The sequence below is a fragment of the Dromiciops gliroides genome, chromosome 1 (assembly GCF_019393635.1).
Source record: "Dromiciops gliroides isolate mDroGli1 chromosome 1, mDroGli1.pri, whole genome shotgun sequence".
Lineage (NCBI taxonomy): Eukaryota > Metazoa > Chordata > Mammalia > Microbiotheria > Microbiotheriidae > Dromiciops > Dromiciops gliroides.
This window is the reverse complement of record NC_057861.1, coordinates 484,104,110-484,125,971: the sequence shown is the minus strand read 5'-3', so window position 1 is coordinate 484,125,971 and position 21,862 is coordinate 484,104,110. Positions and strand designations below refer to the sequence as shown.

Sequence of the window (21,862 nt, the reverse complement as noted above, 5' to 3'; positions counted from 1 at the left end):
ATGTGTTTTTGAGTCCTAAAACATGGCTCAAGTTCCTTTATCATATGAGGTACTTGTTAAAGAGTTGGTCCTCCAAGAAAGAGAAAAAACTTCCTGCTCTAGTTGGGCGTTCTTAACCTGTGATCCGAAAACTTATTCTTTTTTAAAAATATATTGACAACTGTTTCAAAATGTCAGTTTCCTTTAAAATCATCTGTATCTCATTTTATGCATTTATAAACATTCTAAGGAATCCATGGGCTTCAACAAGCAACCAAAGAAGTCCATAGCATAGAATAAGGTTAAGAATCCCTATACCTAGGGGCTGAGAATAGCAGAAATGCAAAGGACAAAGAAAGGAGTGGGGGGGGGGGATGACCACAATCTTCTGGAAGCTAAGTGGAGTTATGGGAAATAGCAACAGTGGGGGACAGTGGTGGAAAAGAGCAACCAGTGATGTCTGCTGAGAAGGGCAGGAGGAAAGACTTGTCATATTCAGTTTGGAAAATAAACATTTTTCAAGCACCTACCATGTGCTTGTCACTATGCTAGGCACTGGGGATACAAAAAGAAGCCAAAGGCAGTCACTGCTTTCAGGGATCTTGAAATCTAAAGGGGGAGACAGCACGTAAACAAATATAAACAAAGCTGGTTATATAAGGGATAAATAGGAGAGATTTTTTTGGGGGGGGCAATGAGGGTTAAGTGACTTGCCCAGGGTCACACAGCTAGTAAGTGTCAAGTTTCTGAGGCTGTATTTGAACTCAGGTCCTCCTGAATCCAGGCCCAGTGTTTTATCCACTGCCCCACCTAGCTGCCCCCAATAGGAGATAATTAACAGAAGGAAGACATTAGAATTAAGAGGGGTTGGGGAAGGCTTCCTGTAGAGGGTGGGATTTAAGTTGGGACTTGGAGAAAGCCAGGGAAGTCAGTAGTCAGAGCAGAAGAAGGAGAGCATTCCAGGCATGAGGGACGGCCAAAGGAAATTCCCAGAGCCAAGAGATGAATTGTCTTGTTTGTGGAACTACCAAGGCACCAGTGTCACCAGCTGGAAGACTATCATGTTGTGGAATGAGGAGTAAAAAAACTGGTAAGATAGGAGGAGGTGAGGTTATGAAAGGCTTTGAATGCCAAACAGCATTTTGCATGATCAGATCTTGGTTTTAGGAAAATCACTTTGGTGGTTGAATGGAACATGGATTGGAGTGGGGAGAGACTTGAGGGAGTTAGACCTACCAGCAGCCTATTGCAGTAATGAAGGTGTGAGAAAATTTAGACCTCCACCAGAGTGGTGGCAATTGCAGAGAAGGGACCATAGTGGAGGGAAGTTGCAAAGGTGAAATCAACAGGCCCTGGCAACAGCTTGAATATGGTTCGGGGTGAGGGTAGAAGGGGAATCCAGGATGATTCCTAGGTTGTGAGACTGAGGGACTGGGAGGGTGGGGTTGGCCTCTTCTGTAATAGGAGAGGTAGGGGGTGAGGGAAGATTTAGGGGGAAAGATATTGTTGTTGTTTGTCCTTCATTCTCAAAGAGGACCTTGACATCAGGGTGAGGTCATGACTTGCACTGAATTGAATTTAAGTTAGGGAGGGCTGTGCAAATCACCAAGCTCCCTCTCTCCTCCAGAGCCATCTAGGTCCAGTGGCAAGAGAAATAAATAAACGAATGAATGAACAAATATATATATATATATATATATATATATATATATATATATATATATATATCAGGATGACTTGAGATGATCCTGGATGTTTAAGGCTGTGAGATTTAAAATTGGATATAAGAGCATTAAACTCCTTTTTTTTTAATGTATGAGGTATTTTATTTTTTCCATTACATGTAAAGATAGTTCTCAACTTTTGTTTATACATGCTTTACAATTTCAGATTTTTCTCCCTCCCTCCCCTCCCTCCCCCCTCCCCTAGACAGCAGGTAATCTGATATAGGTTATATCTATATATCTCTATACATATACATATATATATATACACACATATATATATATACACATAATAACATTAATCCTATTTCTGCATTAATCCTGTTACAAGAGAATCAGAGCAGTGATGCAAAACCTCAAAATAGAAAAAAAAAAAAACCAACAGCACCCAAAACAAAAGAAATAATATGGTTCAATCAGCATCTATACTTCACAGTTCTTTCTTTCTTTCTTTTTTTTTTCTTGGATTTGGAGATCCTCTTCTATCATGAGTTCCCTGGAACTCTTCTGTACCATTGCATTGGTGAGAAGAATATAGTCCATCACAGTAGGTCAACACTCAATGTTGATGATACTGTGTACAATGTTCTTCTGGTTCTGCTCATCTCACTCATCATCTGCTCACGTAAGACCCTCCAGGTTTCTCTGAACTCTTCCTGCTCATCATTTCTTACAGCACAATAGTATTCCATTGTATTCATATACCACAACTTGTCCAGCCATTCCCCAATTAATGGGCACCCCCTAAACTCCCCTTTTAACTGTTCCCTTATATATCTCCCAGACCATTAAGAAAAGGAAGCCTCTGAGCTTTAATCAGTGAGGGATTAGCTTTTATTGTTTGGGAATTAATTAGACAACAAACAGGTGATACTGATTAGAGAAATAGGAAAGTAGAAATACAAATGAATAATCTTAGATCTAAACTTAGTCTATATTCTTTTATAAAACTCACTGAATCCCAAACTGCCTGCCAGGCCGAGAACCAGAGCCGATCACTAAGCTCACCGCACCGTCAAGCCAGAGTGTGTGAGACAGAGCACCAACTTCCGTTTTCACTCTTAGTTTTAAGTTGGCATCCCGGAAGTACATGTGCTTGGCCACGCTCTCTGGGCAGCAGCAGGTGCACCACAGTTCATCGTGGTCTCCTCCCCAAAAGGGCGGTCCTTCAAAAGCTGCTTCAGTAGCATGCGCTCAACTCTCTAATGATTCAGCTAAAACTTCCATTTTTTTTAGCACAAGGCGATTGGAGTTAAGTGACTTGCCCAGGGTCACACATCTAGTAAGTGTCTGAGATGAGATTTGAACTCAGGTTCTCCCAACTTCAGGGCCACTGCACCACCTGGCTGCCCCCCAGGGAAAAGATATAAGCAATACTGGTCAGGCAAAGATAATATGGAGGGGAATGCCACCATAGAAAAGCAAACTCCAACCATCTCTGCTAGAGTGCCACACCTAGAGTAAAACAAGGTGTCCCGAAAGTCTTTGGAGAGTTTTTGGATTTTATGATCTTAAAACTACACTAAGGGGCAGCTAGGTGGTGCAGTGGATAAAGTACCGGCCCTGGATTCAGGAGCACCTGAGTTCAAATCCAACCTCAGACACTTGACACTTACTAGCTGTGTGACCCTGGGCAAGTCACTTAACCCCCATTGCCTGCAAAAAAAAAAAAAAAAACTACACTGAGACTTTTGGGACAACCCATACATTAAGTAACTAACAGAAATTATACAGGCAAATCTTACTTCTTTCTATGGATTCAGATGTGAGACCCACTTATTACCATTACTTTGTTAAAAAAAAAACTGTTCATGCTTTGAGACTTTATAACTATGTGTTTGCGGTAAAGAGGGTTAGACACTCAAATTCCGAGATTATGAGCATCCAGGCAATGAGCCAGAGAATTGAGGAATCCCCCAAAACATATCCTATTGTTTCACATCAGGAAGAAGCCTCTGACACAACGGTTATATACATAATATTTTTATTTAGTTAAAAATAGGAGATCAAAACCAAAACACACAAAAATAAGCTATATGCACACACACACCCCTGCACTAGGTAGGTTTTGAGGATCCTCATAGTAGCAAGTAAAACTGCTACACTAATTAAACAACCAACTTTCTTAAAAGCCTAAATAAAATAATGAAATTCTTACTACATTAATATTTGATTTGTTTACAAGAAAATTATAAACTGCCCACAAAAGGTTTTAAATGTTCCTAATTATTTAATCACTTACTATCAAGTATTAGAACAATTTTGTTTTCTGAGGAACAAAAAGATAGTTCTCAGGTATTTTTCCTCCCTTTCCCCCCAACCCCATCCAATCTGCTCCCACCTACCCCCAATTCCCTAGCACACCCAATAACACACCATGGCTGAAGCCTTGTCTTGAAACATGTTAAATATAGAGTACATAGGGAAACTATCCCTGAGTCAAATTATTATTGAATACTATAAAGATCTGTACTTTATTGCATGTAGAGAAATTGTGCATTTGAAGTATTAGGATACTGTATCTTTAGTTTGTGAAACTATTATGGTTGAGGGAATTGTTGATATCTGTAGTAATCAATCTTTGCATTATTCTCCTGGGAAAGATTCAGAATTGCAGGCTTTTCTGGCTCCTCTGCTTTTGTTAATTTTTTCAGCTCTGTAAAACAAAATAAGATAGACATAAGTGGTTTGCATGAAAATTTCAGAATGCAAATTCCTAGAGATTGAGTATTATCTTGGTTTTACTTGACTGTAGTTTTATATGCCTAAAGTTGTTCACATCTCCTCTTTTGGGGGTGGAGAAGTAATGTTGTTTATACCAAGATACGGTAAAACTTCAAAATTAATACCCAATTAATCAAAATTCTCTATCACAATGTTTTGTTGAATTCTCCTTTTAAAAGAAGCTAAAGGACAAAGAAATGAGTCTTTATCGAGGGTTTAAAAATCCAAGAAATATCATAGGGCCAGTAGAAATTCATCTAAATGTTCTATGTCTTCCTACAATATTGAATGAGAAGAACTTATGTTCAGAACGCTGGCCACAAGGCACTGTGGGACCACCAGTCATCAAGGAAGGATTCAATTATGTTCAAAAAACTGTTCACTACCCAAAAAATTCTCATGAATTTACAAGAAAATTAAATTAACTGAAACATTCTGCCTTAAGCACACTGGTCAATTTTTATTATACTATGCTTTCTAATAATTTAATATTATTTCTGTTAGATTCGTATCCCTTCATTGGCTAAGACTAAGTAGCTGTCAAGTTTTCTTTTTTTTAAAATATTTTCTTCAAGTAGGCATTGATTGAAACCACAAACTGAGTGTTCAATCTGAAATCAGCTGATGCCCTTGCAATAGGGGGATCAACCCCAGGTGTAAAGCAAACAGAAGTCAGTACACCTGCCTACTGTAATGGACATTTGAGAGTCTCTAGACTAATTGCTTTGGGTGGCACAGGTGGTAGAGTGAGTCTATCCTGGAGTCAGGATAGACCTAAATTCAAATCCGACCTCAGATTACACACTTAGTTGTATGACCCTGACAAGTCACTTAACTTATGTTTGCCTCAGTTTCCACTTCTGTAAAATGAGGATAATAATAGCACCTACCTCAAACGGTTGTTTTGAGGACCAAATGAGATAATAATTATAAAGCGCTTAGCATGGTGCCTGGCACCTAGTTGTTTTATTATTATTAATGATAATTATTAAGAATAATTATTAAGAAGCTTGCCCAGATAGTTACTAAATGAAAACTTTCACTTTTGAACATCTCAACACAATAAAGGGGGAAGCCTACTTGGAGAACAGATGATAGCCGTAGCAGTTTCTCCTTTTGTCCCAGGATCCTTAACTTCAGGAATAGCCTTTTTGGGGTATGCTTCAGTATGAATCTCTTCAGGACCAGCTGTTTTGTGCCATATTTTTGTCAAGAGAGTTTTAGGCATGGCTGCTTCTTGGTATGTTTTAGGGACATATTTTTCCAGCACAGATATTTTCTGGCTTATATTAGGTGTGAGATCTTCAGCCACAGCTGTATTTTGGTATGTTCCCTCAGGATACCCTTTAATTCCATCTCTTTCTTGGTATTTTTTAGACAAAAGATCTTCAGACACAGCCCTTTCTTGGAATATCTTGGGGGCATGTTTTTCAAATATGTTTTTCTCCTGGCACGTTTTAGTCAAAAGAACTTCATGAACAGCTGTTCCTTGGTGTGTTTTAGGGGAATATTTTTCAGGTATAGCTCTTTCCTGATGTGCCTTAGGAGGAAGATCTTTGGGTTCATCTGTCTTTTGGTACAGTTTAGAGGTATGTTCTTCAAGCGCCCCTGTTTCCTGGAATGGTTTAAGGAAGCCGCTTTCACACGCAACAGTTTCTCGGTAGATTTTAGGGAAACCTTGTTCAGATATAGCTCCTTCGTGGACTGTCTTGGGAGAGCATTCTTGAGACACAGCTGCTCCTTGGCATGTTATAGAGCTATGTTTTTCTGGCACAGCTGTTCCTTGGTATGTTTTAAGGGCATATCTTTCAGACACAACTATTTCCTGGCATGTTTGGGGAGTAAACTCTTCAGGCACAGCTGTTTCTTGGCATCTCTTAGGTGCATAGTTTTCAGTGATAGCTGTTTCTTGATGTGTTTTAGGAAAGCAATCTCTAGGAATAGCTGTTTCTTGGTATCTTTTATCAGAGAAAGATTCTGGTACAGCTGTGTCTTGGCATGTTACAAGGATATGTTTTTCAGGCACAACTATGTCTTGGCATATTTTAGGAGAAGGTGCTTCATAAATAGTGGCTTCTTGGCATCTTTTAGGTGAAAACTTCTCAATTATAGCTCTTTCTTGACACATTTTAGGAGAGAGATCTTCAGGCATGTCTGTCTCTTGGTATGTTTCAAGGGCATATTGTTCAGACACCCCTATGTCCCGGCATGATTTAGAAGCAAGCTCTTCAGGGACAGCCATTTCTTGGCATCTCTTAGGTACATAGTTTTCAGTGACAGCCGTTTCTTTAAATATTTTCAGAGAGCAATCTTTAGGAAGAGTTCTTTCTTGGTATCCTATAGGAGAGAAAGATTCAGGTCCAGCTTTTCCTTGGTATGTTTTTGGAGGCACCTCTTGAAACACAGTGGTTTCTTGGTATGTTGTACAGGTTTGTTTTTCAGGCATAGCTCTTTCTTGGCATGTTTTAGGAGAGAGATCTTCAGGTACAGTTGCTTTCTGATATGTTTCAAGGGCGTATTTTTCAGATTCACCTATGTCCTGGCATGTTTTAGGAGAAAGCTCTCTAGGTACAGCTATTTCTTGGCATGTTTTAGGAGAAAGTTCTTCAGGTACAACTGTTTCTTGGCATGTTTTAGGAGAAATTTCTTCAGGAACAGCTGTTTCTTGGTATGTTTTAGGAGAAAGTTGTTCGGGTACAACTGTTTCTTGGCATGTTTTGGGAGAAAGTTGTTCGGGGACAGCTGTTTCTTGGCAACTCTTAGGTGCATGGATTTCAGTGATAGCCATTTTCGGAAAACAATCTTTAGGAAGAGTGGTTTCTTGGTATCTTTTTGGAGAGAAGGATTCAGGTACAACTGTTCCTTGGCATGTTTTAGCAGGCACCTCTTGAAACACAGTGGTTTCTTGGTATGTTGTAGAGGTTTGTTTTTCAGGCACAGCTGTTTCTTGGCATGTTTTAGGAGAGAGATCCTTAGACTCCGATGCGTCTTGGTACGTCTCAGCTGTGTGGTCTTGAGGTATAGCTGCATATTGACATGTTTTAGGGGCATGTGCTATCACAGTCATTTCTTGGTTTTCTATAGAATGGAAGGCCCCAGCAACAGTCTTCGGTGACTCATTCTGCTGCTCCGGAGATAGCAGTTCTTTCCTTTCTTTTTCTTCCTGTTCCACCCTCACTACTTGTGGCAGAGGCCCCTTCTTTGTTTCTTTAGTTTGTGGTTGGGCACGGCCTCTTGATGTTCTTTGCCGTTTGCTTTGATTTGTGGATCTGTTGGGATAACAACAGAAGATTCAAGAATGGGATTTAAGCATACATGTGAAAATGGAAAATCATAGTGTAACCAACTCCAGTTAGAGAGGGGGTAAAAATTGAACTCTTCCTTTTCTAGTGATTATGACCAGCCCAGTTGAGAGTCAGGCCTCAGGGTTTGCATACCCAAGGAGGTGATTAGAATACAGTTTCACCCAGGATTTAGGTGTAGAGAAGGTAGAAAAAAATATTTTACTACATTGTATTGTTAGATTTAGAGCAAGAATTGACCCTAGAGGTAATTTAGTCCAACCTTTTCTTCTTCTTCTTCTTCTTTTTTTGCAGGGCAGTGAGGGTTAAGTGACTTGCCCAGGGTCACACAGCTAGTAAGTGTCAAGTGTCTGAGGCCAGATTTGAACTCAGGTCCTCCTAAATCCAGGGCCAGTGCTTTATCCACTGCACAACCTAGCTGCCCCCCAATCTTTTCTTCTTACAGAGGAAAAAACAAGTTCCATTAGTTTACCCAAAGACACACAAACTTGGACTCAAATCCAGGCCCTCTGATAAATCAAAGGCTTTTTCCACAGTGTCTTTAAAAGTCTCAGATAGTCAGGGCAGCTAGGTGGCACAGTGGATAAAGCACCAGCCCTGGATTCAGGAGGACCTGAGTTCAAATCCAGCCTCAAACACTTGACACTTCCTAGCTGTATGACCTTGGGCAAGTCACTTAATCCTCATTGCTCAACAAAAAAAGAGTCTCAGATAGTCTACCCAGGCCTACCTAGTGTCTAATGTTAGTTAACTGGAAGATATTTAAAGGGTACTAGACAGAAATAGATGCCTAACCTCATTTTCGTTGGTTCAGATGGGATTAGACAAAATGACCTCTAGGTCTAAATTCTATTATTTCAATTTATGTTGTCCTGTGGAAGGAAAAAAGTGATGGAAGATGAAATTTAGTAATAGGGACTTGGTCAGATTCAGGTCAATCAGATATTGGGAATGACCTGCTATGATATAGTACCTTTTGAGCCTTTTGTTAAAGTAGGGAGGAGGTGCAATGGAGAGAATTCTTGTCCTGGAATCAGGAAGACCTGGATCCAAATATGGCCTTAGATACTTACTAGCTGTGTGACCCTGGGCGAGTCATGTAATCTCCATCTGCCTCAGTTTTCTCAAGTATAAAATGGGGATATTGATAGCACCTACACCCTAGGGTCATTCTGAAGGTCAAAAGAAATAATATTTGTAACATAGGTGCTTAATAAATGCTTGTTTTTCTTTTCTAACCTGGGGCTAGCATTGAAAAGTCAGTTCAACAACACCAGGAAGACAATCAGAAGCTTCCTATATGAAACAAACTATGCTTTAGTTTCAAAATCCTGTTAATATGAATATATGGATCACCTGGATTTGATGGAGGTACCTTATTATCAAAAAGCATTTTTTATGAAACCCTGGGTTAATAGGAGCAAAATGTCCTTCAACTGAACTCCAAACAGAACCCTGCTAGCTAGCAGATAAAAGACCCTACCTAGTGACTTCTTTTCCCTTAGGATAGCAAGTCCCTATCTTATGGGGACATCTCAGCATCCTCATCCTTGCCAAACCCTTTTTTTGAATCCTGTAATCTTATCATGATGCCTTTGTTACATCGATTTTTGTTATAGTATTTGCTTTTGTGTTGATCTATAACTGACTACACTCTGTAACTCATGAACAAAAAAAAAACCCAAAACTTAAAAACCCTTAGAAAGAAAGGGAGCTCTGAGTTTTCTTCTTAGGAGGGGAGTCTCCACATGATCATGTGTTATATATCTTCTTGGGACAAAATATTAAATTGATATTATGTTTTTTCTGTCTGTCTCTGATCTGGTTTGTCTTGTAGGAGATATCATGTTCTCTGATCTGGTTTTGGTAGGAGATAGTATAAGATTTCTCTGATCTGTTTATTAATTTTGTAGGAGAGATTAAAGATTAATTTCTGTGATCTGAGTTTTTGTAGGAGATAGGCAGATACAAAAAAAATAGAAACTACATTTTAATATTCAACAATCCCCAAATTCTGGCAAATCATATATACTTTTGCTACCAAATCCAGGTGATCCATATATTCATATTAACAGGATTTTGAAGCCAATAATACTCAAAAAATATATATAAATTTAAAAAAGGGGACAGCTAGATGGCGCAGTGGATAAGCACCGGCCCTGGATTCAGGAGTACCTGAGTTCAAATCCGGCCTCAGACACTTACTAGCTGTGTGACCCTGGGCAAGTCACTTAACCCCAATTGCCTCACACACACACACACACACACACACACACACACACACATATATATAAATAAAAAGTAAGGATCAGAACTTTAAAAAAAAAAAGAAGAAGCAGCCAATAATACTGCCTTTATCTTTGGCATGTTCTCTGTATTCCCTGGCTCCTGACTTCCAAGAAGTTTTTCCTCATGGTTTCCTCTTTATTTCTGGCTTCCATGCAATATCCAGCCTTTTCTTTGACTCTCTTGATCCTGTTTACAGCCCAGTCTAGAATAGCCCTCTGTTGTGATATCTTGTGTTAAAGAATGGGCAGCTAAATGGCTCAGAGGTTATAGTGCTGGGCCAGAAGTCAGGGAGACTCCTCGTCCTGAATTCAGACCCCTACTGGCTGTGTGACCCTGAGCAAGTCACCTAATCTGGTTTGCCTCAGTTTCCTCAATTGTAAAATGAGCTGGAGAAGGAAATGGCAAACCATTCCAGTATCTTTGCCAAGAAAAGCACAAAAAGGATAATGAAAAGTCAGACTGAAAAACAACCGAATAACAACAAAATGTAAAGGAATGGATTTCAAAGGCATTTGTATAATACTAGCTGACACATAGTACTTTAAAGTTGACCAAATCCTATTTCTTGCCTTCTCAATGGGTGGGGGAGGGGTGGAAGGAAGGAGAAAATTTGGAACTGAAAAAAAATTTTTTTAACTGGAAAAAATATTGTTTACCAAGCACAGCACTTGATCCTTATAATTATTGTTCCCCTCTTACAAATGAGACTGAGCTAAGTTAAGTGATTTGCCCAAGGTAGCACAGCTGGAAAGAGGCAGAAGCAAAATTCCAAGTAAGGATTCTCCTGATTCCAAGTATGGTGTTATTTCCACAGTACCTGCTGCCTCTCAACTTAGATAAATCATTAGCTCAGGAGAAGTTCTCATGTCCTCCCATAAAATCTATGCAAGTCATACTGAAGATTTTACTATCCAAATAGCTGTTCTGCCTACATTATACCAAACTGTGAAATTCCCCTCTGATCATAAGTTTCTCTCCTTCCACCTTTCCTAAATCTACTTTTTGCCTTCACTGCAACTTTTAGGTCTTCCTCCCAACCCTGCTTTACCAGACCATTACTCTTGCTCCAGCTTCATTTTCATCAACAGAGTCAATAATTTTATCACTTTCCATTTTGTCTAACTGACACTCATACTTTGCCAAACTCCAATCCTCGAATATCCCAATCAGGTGCTTTCTCTGCTCCTCCTCCTATGCTGATGAATGTCACATCCATGCCTTTTGGACAACTCCAGATACATTTTTCCATTAGCATCTCAAGCCTATTATGTAGAAATTACCTAATTACCTTCCCCCTAACCATGCCCTCTCTCCAAACTTCCCCACCTTTTTGAAGGCAACTCTATTCTTCTGTTCACCCAGGTTCACAAAACATCTGTTGACTTCCTTTCTAACTTAATCAGTGGACAAATCTTGAAAATTTACTTCCACAATATGTTTCATAATTGCTCCCTGTGTGTAGCTAGATATACACATATATGTACATGTGCACACACATATATACATGTATATATCTAGATGTATATATGTATACATGTACATGCATGTATGTTTGTATTGTGTATAGAGAACATATATTAAAATATAAATATCAAAAATAGAGATAGAGGGCATCTTACCAAGCTCCTTGTATGAGACAGATATAGTCCTGAGATAAAACAGAAAGAAAACTAGAACAATATGACTAATGAGTATTGATGAAAAAATCTGAATACGATATTAATAGAGAGGCTATAGCAAAAGAATACAAAAATTGTTCACTATTACCAGGCTGAATTTATACTAGTAATACAAGGATGGTTTAAGATTTTGAAAACGATAAGCATAACAAACTATATCAATAACATCCATTCCCTCCTCTCCACTCATACTACTACTACTTAAATGAGGCCTTCATCACCTGCTCTTATATCAGGACTATTATAATAGCCTCCTCATTGGTATCCCTGCTTCTTGTCTGTCTCCTTTCCAATCTGTCTCCCACATAACTGCCAAAATAGTCTTTCTGAGACATCAAATTGACTCTCTTCAGACTCAGGGGATTCAGTTCTGATTCCTGTCCTCAAAAATCTTCAGTGATTCCCTATTCCCTTTGTGATAAGATACAAATGACTCAGACTAGCATGGAAAGGTCTACACAGCTTCACTCTAAATTACCTTTCCAAACATACTTCCTATTATATCCTATCACACACTATATTTAAGCCAAAGTGACCTACCAGCCATTCTCTAAACTCGACATTCAATTTCTCATCTCCATATTCTTTTTTTTTTTTTTTTTGCAGGGCAATAAGGGTTAAGTGACTTGCCCAGGGTCACACAGCTAGCTAATAAGTGTCAAGTGTCTGAGGCCATTTTTGAACTCAGGTCCTCCTGAATCCAGGGCCAGTTCTTTAACCACTGCGCCACCTAGCTGCCCCCCTCATCTCCATACTCTTGCACAAACTCTTCCCCATGCCTGCAATGGACTTCATTACCTTTGCCTCTCAAAATGCTGTTTCCTTCCAATTTCAGCTCAAGAGCCACCTCTTGGATGAAGCTTTTCTTGACCATCACTTCCCTCCAAGTAGCAATGCTCCTTTCCTCCTCAAACGAACTTGCATTTACCTCTTTGTGGGCAGATTTTGTTTCAAGCACTGCCCCCTTTTTCACCCCCAGACAGAATTATGTAAATTTCTTGAAGACAAGTACTGCTTAGTTTTTCATATCTTTGTATCCCCAGCACCTGATTTGATATTTTATGCATAATAAGTGATCAATAAATATTTATTAAATTGAATTGAAATGCTTCTTAATGAGGCCTGGATTTTTTGTACCATAGGAGACATCAGATACCATGGTAATAGATAGGACAATATTTTGTTATGGAAGCCAGGGAAAGGTTTGTTGTGGTTATTTTGATTTGGGCGATTTAATTTAAAATGTAAATAATTTCAAATATTTTAAATTATTTAATTATTCAGACCACTTCAAATTATTTAATTATTTAGGATGATTTTTAGTCAAATTAGCAAATCCTTATTGAATGCCAGATATAGTCAAAACATTGTACGTGTAAAATTACTGGACCTAATTTGACCCTGGCAAATATTTCGTTCACTGATAAGTTTTGTTTTTTTTTTTTAGTGAGGCAATTGGGGTTAAGTGACTTGCCCAGGGTCACACAGCTAGTAAGTGTTAAGTGTCTGAGGCTGGATTTGAACTCAGGTCTTCCTGAATCCAGGGCCAGTGCTCTATCCACTGCGCCACCTAGCTGCCCCCACTGATAAGTTTTTGAACTTATGTGAAAGGTTGTTTTAAATTCCTCAGCCTGATATCTCCAGAATAAGAAAACCTCATTTTGATACTATCAGCCTATTTAGAAAGTGTATAATTTAGAGCCACTGCTTTTCTAAATTAAAAAAAAAAATGCCTTAGCAATCTATATAGGAACAAGCAAGTGAATAAAGAATGCAGGGGCCGCTAGGTGGCACAGTGGTTAGAGCACTGGCCCTGGAGTCAGGAGGACCTGAGTTCAAATCCGGCCTCAGACACTTACTAGCTGTGTGACCTTGGGCAAGCCACTTAACCCCAATTGCCTCCCTTAAAAAAAAAATCAAAAAAATCAAAAAAGAATGCATGGGGAGGGGGGCAGCTAGGTGGCACAGTGGATAGAGCACCAGCCCTAGATTCAAGAGGACCTGAGTTCAAATCCAGCCTCAGACACTTGACACTTACTAGCTGTGTGACCCTGGGCAAGTCACTTAACCCCCATTGCCCCACAAAAAATAAAAAAATTTTTAAAATGCGTGGTGTGAAATCTTTGAAGAATCTCAGAGTTGAAAGGGATGTCAAAGGCCATCTAACGCAACCCATACCTGAACAAGAATGTGTGCATGTGTATCTGTGTGTGTGTGTATATATATAATACACATATATACATGTACACATAAACATAAACATACACTTATACATATCAAACCAAACAAATATTTATCTAAGCAGAACAATCTGCACAGTAACAGCAATATTGTAAAGATAATCAACTTTGAAAGACTTAGAACTTCTTATCAATACAAAAGCCAACCACAATTCCAAAGGACTCATGATGAAATATGCTGCCCATCTCCAGAAAGAGAAATTGCAGACTCAGAATGCATCTCAAAACATATTTTTCCCCTCTTTTTACTTACATCTTTTTTGGGGGGGCGGGGGTGTTGGGAGACGAACATGGCTAATGTGGAAATTTGTTTTACATGATAATACATATTTGTAATGGGTTTTGTTGTTCTTTCCTTCTCAAGGAGAGAGAGGAGGGAGAGAATTTGGAACTGGAAATAAAATTGAAACACACACACACACACACACACACACATACACATTGTCGTTTAGACTGTACCTAAAGACCTCAAGTGAGTCCATCAGTACATATATCTTGACTAGGCACATCTCCACACAAGAAAATATTTGTTCTTTCCACCACATATGTTTTTTATGAGACTCAAGTAAAAAACTAAAAGTAAAATAATAACACACTTATATGGCACCTTAACATTTATAAAGTGTTTTACATCATCTCATTTCCTATACCAACTCTGAGATAGAGATATTATCCCTACTTTTTGTTATTTAGTTGTTTTTAGTTATATCCGACTCTTCATGACCCCATTTGGGTTTTCTTGGCAAAGATACCACAATAGTTTGCCATTTTCTTCTTCAGCTCATTATACAGATGGGGAAATAAGGTAAACAGGGTTAAGTGACTTGCCCAGGGTCACAAGTAAGTGTCTGAGTCCAGATTTGACCTCAGGAAGATGAGACTTATGACTCCAGGCCTGGATCTCTATCCACTGCACCAACTAACTGCCTCCTTTCCAAATGAGAAAGCTGAGGCTCAGAGAGATCAGCTTATTTGTCCAAGATCACATAGCTAGCGAATGTCCAAGGTGGGATTTGAATCCAGGTCTTGCTGACCCTAAGTCTAGCATTATCCAATATATCACAATGTCTTTCCACATAAAAACACTTTGTAGGGGCAGCTAGATGGCTCAGTGGATAAAGCACCAGCCCTGGATTCAGGAGTACCTGAGTTCAAATCTGGTCTCAGACACTTAACACTTACTAGCTGTGTGACCTTGGGCAAGTCACTTAACCCCAAATGCCTCACCCCCCCCCCAAAAAAAAACACTTCGTGAACTCTATATACAAATATAAGCAATTAGTGTTATTCACACTGCTATCTAGACTACCTCAGGTTTTTATGTGCATCTGAGGCAGCAGTGCCACCTGCTCTCTTTACAAGGTACTTATGTTGCCTTGTACTTAATTTACCTGAGCCACTGTGATGTTTCTTTTTCTTGGGCTTCAGCTTTTCTTTTCCTGAGTAGCTCTCGGTTCCGCAAACATCGAGTTCCTGTGATCTCTGTGGGACCAAAATAAAAGATCTTGATCAGGAAAATGCAATAAAATTTCATTGGCCCCTACTGAGGAAAGAGACTACAGAATCTCTGTGCCCAGTAGAACGCAATAGAAACCATCTAACATAGAAATCCAAATGCGGGGAATTGGGCTCCTTTCTTCTCTTTACCCCAGATCAGATTTCTCTTTGTCACAAGTTCTGAGCTCAAGCATGACTTCCATCCAGAGGGTGAAGAGGAACAATTCTGAGCAGGAAGGAGAGATCTCTGTCTCTCCTGTGCCTATGTCCTATGCCTGTGTTCGCACAAGGGCTCCCTGAGTAAATTTCACCGCATCTTCACAATGCCATAAGCCTAGGGTTTGGGTCATGGGACCATGAGCAAAGAAACACGGCTCCCTCTTAGCATTCTATCCTATGCAAAACTTCAATTCTTCTGAAGAGTGATGCCTCTGGAAAGATTTATCTGCAAACCTAAAGCAAAAGCATCAAACTCCATTTTTTCCTCCTTTTCTCTAACAAACTTCTTGAATATCAGTTATCTACCAGAGGTGCCCAAGACAGGACATGCATCTCTCCGGGTCTCGGTTTCCTAACATGTAAAATGAGCAGGTTGGTCTAGATGGAATCTAAGATCCCTTGCAGCTCTAAATCTATGATCCCAAATGGAGAGAGAGGTTCCCAAGAGGCAAAACCTTTTCCATATTGAATATGGAATTTGTTCGGCATCCATGGTTTTCTCATTATGGCCGTGTAAGCTATTTCTAGTTTAAAATCACAAAATCCCAATATTTTCTAACATAAGTCCAAGATACTAAGAAAAAATGGGAAAAAACCCTTTGTATTCTTAAAGAATCAATAGTAATAAATAATGACAACCATAATAATAGAAACAATTTACTCAAAAGCTTTTGAGATTTGTTTTCATACTGCCAAAATGACATTCTTCAAAATTATTATCCTAACGTTTCTCTGTCTGCCTGTTTTTTCTTCTTCCTTGTTTTCTTAATCACCCACAAATACATAGGACCATGTTCTAAATAATAATGGTTGGACATATCCTTGGTTTTTAGTCATTTAGGTTTAGTTTTCTGCTTCTTCACCCCCTTTCTCAGACTCAGGAAATAATTCTCTTATTATTTCTTTATGTTTCTTCAGGTTGTAAAACTAAAAGCTCAATGTCAGCTTTTAGAATCATAGGACTAGCAAGGGAATGACAGGATGCCTAATGTCCTTTCTCCCACAATTATTAGTAAATATTCATCACTGGCCTGTGTGAGAGCCACACAAAACATGAAAGTAAATATAATTCCTGGTATAGCCAACTGCCACCACTCCACAGTCTCTGCACTAACTTTTTTATTACCTGGAGCATTGTCCCGTTTCTGGCCAAGGGCAGGCATCTCTTCAACATCCAGGTGAAGTTGGTCCCTTTTTACATCATTCATCCTACTTCAGTTGGTGATTACAGTTTAGTGTGACTGCCACAAATACCTGTCTAGCAGTTGATTTAAGACATTTGGAACAACTAATGCTTAAAAAAAAAAAAGGAAAAAAACCCCAAACATTAGTCTTCCCGCCCAAATGTCTTATCTGGTCAGACCACAACTGCTTGTCTGGTTTCATTTTCTTTATCATTCTCTAAAGGTGTGTAAATGGGGAGAGTGTTTGGCGATGCATCCTTGCTCTTCATCATCGTCTTACTATTTTTACAGTGAGGCCCTCTGATAACACATTGGCTTACAAATTTCCCCACCATTTAGCATCTGTTTGGGTATATCTGTCCAAGTGCACGCTTCAGTGTTTTTCCCGCCCAGTGTATTTTCTCTGTTTACTCTCTGGCAAAGTGACAAGAAAGAACTTTGCTATTTGAGTGACTAGTATAGTTTAATAACTAAGACATGAGAAAAATAATCAATTGTTGGTTTGATTTTTTTGTTTAAAAAGAGTCCTTTTCAAAGTACTGATAATTTACAGGTGACCCAAGATAACTAGTAAAGCATACAACCATGTACCCAATGAGAACTAATCAGTATTGACGAGTGTGTCAATGCTAAATCGGAGAAATTATATGAGCAACACCAAACTTGCAGATATCTTAAGAGATCATCTGGGTCTTCAGGATGGGTTTCCTTTTCCTCCTCTTAAGTTGTATTAGTAGTCTTTTATTTAAAAATCACAGCCATTTCTAGATATATTTTCCTATTCTCACATTGAACCCTCTTTTGTGTCAAAAACAAATAGTTAAGTAAAAAAGACTTATAGAGTGACTACATCTGACAAAACTACCCCCATAGTTCTCTGCCCCTCCCATGGAAAAAGAGGTTGGCTTCATTATCTGTTCTCTCACAGCATTCTTATAATCATTGTGTATATCCTTCCAGTTCTGCTTAATTTACTCTAGCTCAGTTCATATAAATTTTCCCATATTTCTCCAAGCTCCTTATATTTGTCCTCTCTTATTGCATAATAATATTTCATTGGAGTCATATAACAGTTTGTTCAACCATTCCCCAACAGATAGGAATCCTCTTTATTTCTAGTTCTTTACTGCTACAAATAGTGTTGATATGAATATCTTGGCATATATTGAGCATTTCTTTCTTTTTCAGTTCTTTGGGGTATATGTCCAGTAATGAAATCATTGGGTCAAAGGATATTGTTATGGGGAAATAGAGTGGGGGTTTGAGATAGGGGTTCTCAGGAATTCCTCTTTAAAGAATTACACCCTCTTGCACACAAATCCATTTAGAATAAAATAATAGTTTATTTAGTGTACTAGGGAAAGGAAACCAAGAGAGAAATCCTTGGACTTCTCATGGGGAGAAGGCAGAGGTGTGGCTCTTAGATACCTATCTCCCTGAGCAGGTGATAGGCAGATACTTTTATAGAGGACTGATAGTGGTCCAATGAGTCTGACTGTGGAAAGTTCCCTTATTGGATAAGGACCATCCTCTCCACTGGTGGTGGCAGGGGGGAGTTGGGTGAGGGGTGGCTTCGGATCTCTCAAGCCATCTCTCTCTTCCTCACACCATAAAGGCAGCAACTACACCTAATCTTATGTCCCCAAGGGTGGGGGGAGACTGGAATGAAGGGTGGTGGTCCTGGAGTTAACTCATTCTGATCCTGTGCTACTTATCTCTTTAAGAGTGTCTGTCCAGGCAGCTAAGTGGTGCAGTGCATAAAGCACTGGATTGGATTCAGGAGGACTTGAGTTCAAATCCAGCCTCAAACACTTGACACAACTAGCTGTGTGACCCTGGGCAAGTCACTTAACCCTCATTGCCCTGCAAAAAACAAAAACAAAAAAACATTAAGAATGCCTGTCCTTTGGTTTAGTTTCTCAAGGACAAGGTTCTTTTGATTTACCCCAGAAAACTTCTGGGCTATGCTAGGCCCATAACAATATGAAACAGATTCATCTCTTTTCATGGGTAATTGGAAATTATTCTGGTCAGTCCATTTCCCAAAGGCAAGAATGCAGTACAGCGCTGTTTCCCACACTTCTGAGGAACCCTAGTTTTCTGGGAAGCTTCAATAGGGGTTTTGTGAAAAAGAAGCCCATTATAGCCATCATTTCCCAAGGATAGGAGTAAAGTTCTCCCTCCCTGAAGTCTGAGAATTGCCCAGTGCACTGAGAGGTTAAGTGATTTGCCCCACTTTATACAACCAGTGTCAGAGATGGGACTTGAACCTGAATCTTCCTGGCTTTGAGGCTGCCTCTCTTTATGATGATGGTGGTGATAGCAATGACAGGAGGAGAGGGAGGAGGAAGGACAAAGGAGGAAGACAAGGAGTAGAAGAAAGAGGCAGAGCCAGGTGTGTGTGAAAAGCTGGGTTGGGGGAGGAAGAGGACAGGACAGTTGGTTGCAGCCTGATTTCAGGATGAGTGAAAAACATGGCCATAGTTTTTGTGATAAGGGTCTTGTACAGAGTACGGCTGGATTGGGAGACTATATTCCCAGAAAATAGAAGCATATTCTGATTATGAATTTGGAAGATGATGTGCGGGATTAAATCCTCCTAACCCAAAAGACCAATCTAGTCCCTAGTCTCGTGTAAGCCTAGTTCCCATTTGCATGCATACTTGCAAGCTCACATTGGTAGAGGCCTATTATTGCCTGAGCTAAATATAGCAGCAACCTAATGATATTCTGCATTATATTTAAAAAATGCTAATTTCATGTAGTAGTTTTTTTTCTTATGAAAATACCCTCAATTTCTTCTTTTGTTACAGAATTTCCCCAATCTCTTTTCCTCCCTGGGGTTTTCCAGATTTCAACCTTCCCAACCCATCCATTTATATTTATGGATTCTGTGACTATTATTTCAAATTCAAAATCATTCCTTAATCAAATTAGTCTGGGAAACTGTGACTGAAGACCTATTTCTACGTATCAGGGCAATGTTGTAATATGTCACTGAAACTCAGCCAATCTGAAGAAAAAATGTATAGTGTGTCGGCTGCCTGTACAGCTCTAGAATAGACAGGGATCTAAAGAATTGTGCTTAAATCCACTATATGTAAATCAGGTCATGTTTTAAATAGATTAGGAATGCAAAGGATATCTATGGGGATTCCTTTTAAGGCAAGGGATACTTTTGTAGTGAGAATGACTGCCCCTCCTTACCCTATCTCTTGGTAAATTTGGATTTCCACATATTCTGTTTTCTTAAAGAGTACGGACACTGCATAAGGCATTATGATGACAAAAAAGTGTAAAATAATAATGATGGCCATTCAGAGATGTGGTTTTAAAAACTGGGCCCATTCTTTAGTGACTTGGATGATGGCAGTGCGTTGGAATAACCTCATAAAACATTCTAAGAGCATTTTCCAGAGAATACATAGTGCTGTATTAACATGATTCTCTTGCTGATCATTAATAATACTTTTTTTTTTTTTGGCGAGGCAATTGGGGTTAAGTGACTTGCCCAGGGTCACACAACTAGTAAGTGTCAAGTGTCTGAAGCCAGATTTGAACTCAGGTACTCCTGAATCCAGGGCCAGTGCTGTATCCACTGCACCACCTAGCTGCCCCTCAATAATATTCTTTATAAAAGGAGCTTCTGGGGCAGCTAGGTAGCACAGTGGATGAAGCACTGGCCCTGGATTCAGGAGAACCTGAGTTCAAATCTGGCCTCAGACACTTGACACATATTAGCTGTGTGACCCTGGGCAAGTCACTTAACCCTCACTGCCCCGCAAAAAAAAAAAAGAAAAGAAAAAAATAATAAAAGGAGCTTCTTCCAATGAATAGCACATTCAGTGCATAAGCAGGGAATGACACTTTAATTCATTTTTTCTTTCCTGACAAAATGCCATGCATAATTTGATAACTTAATGCTAATGAGAATCTATATGGACTGGACTTTAAATTTCCTCCTCATATGGGGTATTCTTTGGTAAGGAATCTCCTACCAAACCAGCTCAGCATCAGTCTTTTTTTTTTTTTTAAAGTGAGGCAATTGGGGTTAAGTGACTTGCCCAGGGTCACACAGCTAGTAAATGTTAAGTGTCTGAGGCGGAATTTGAACTCAGGTACTTCTGAATCCAGGGCCGGTGCTCCATCCACTGCGCCACCTAGCTGCCCCTAGCATAGTCTTAGAAAGCCAGACAGTGCATTGAGAGGTTGACTTGTCTTACATCACATAGCCAATGCACCAGAAATGGCACTTGACCCCGAATTTTCCTGACTTTTCCCGCCTATGATGATCATGGTGGTAGTGGTGGTAATGAAAGGAGGAAGAGAAAGAGGAATAAAGGAGGAGAAGAAGGAAAAAAGAAAAGGAGAAGGAAGAAGGACAAGAAGGAGGAGAAAGAAGAAGAAAATAATAATAATATGGATAGGTTAAGTCTACTCTTCTACCTCTAGGTAAGATTATACTTATCCTAAATATATGAGAATTCATTCTTTTTTTTTTTTTTAAGAAAAAAATCAATCTAGGACTTAAATTTTTTTCAATAAGGGAAATGTTCATTGTTGCTTTTTTTTTTTCATTTTATGTATAAGTTAAGATTCCCTCAGGGTGCAGCTACAGTGTATTTAGGATCATATGATATAATCATAACCAAGAAAAATGGTGATTCCTATTTCTTTCAAATCAAATTTCTAAAGTTTCCCATCATCAGTGTCTTCAGTTTCATTGTCATCAATCAGCAGCAGTCACAGCAATCAACATCAGTCCCTCCAGGAGAAGAGACACTTAGTTAGAAGAAGAGACACTTCATTAGAAATTATATCGTCAGGCAGGCAATTCAAGCAGGACATACCAGTAACTTCTCATTATTTCTTATGGTGATTTCACCTTGTATCATTTTAAGAGCTTCATGGCTATAATGTTGAAATATATTTTCAGTGCTCTTGTACTGAATAGAATCATGCTGACCAGATATAATTTTTTTTCTTTCCTCCACCTTTTGGAGACCACCACTAAAACCTTACCTG

General features: G+C 39.2%; 1 protein-coding gene across 1 annotated transcript; it reads right to left on the bottom strand.

The window, feature by feature from the left end:
* Positions 1–2,996: 2,996 nt before the first annotated feature.
* HEMGN (hemogen) lies at positions 2,997–17,016 on the bottom strand. Its single transcript, XM_043975082.1, has 4 exons — positions 16,780–17,016; positions 15,329–15,419; positions 5,508–7,696; positions 2,997–4,359 (listed from the first exon to the last, which is right to left on the bottom strand). Exons 1-4 carry the CDS (start codon positions 16,859–16,861, stop codon positions 4,244–4,246), a joined length of 2,478 nt encoding a protein of 825 aa, XP_043831017.1. The 5' UTR covers positions 16,862–17,016; the 3' UTR covers positions 2,997–4,243.
* Positions 17,017–21,862: the final 4,846 nt, after the last annotated feature.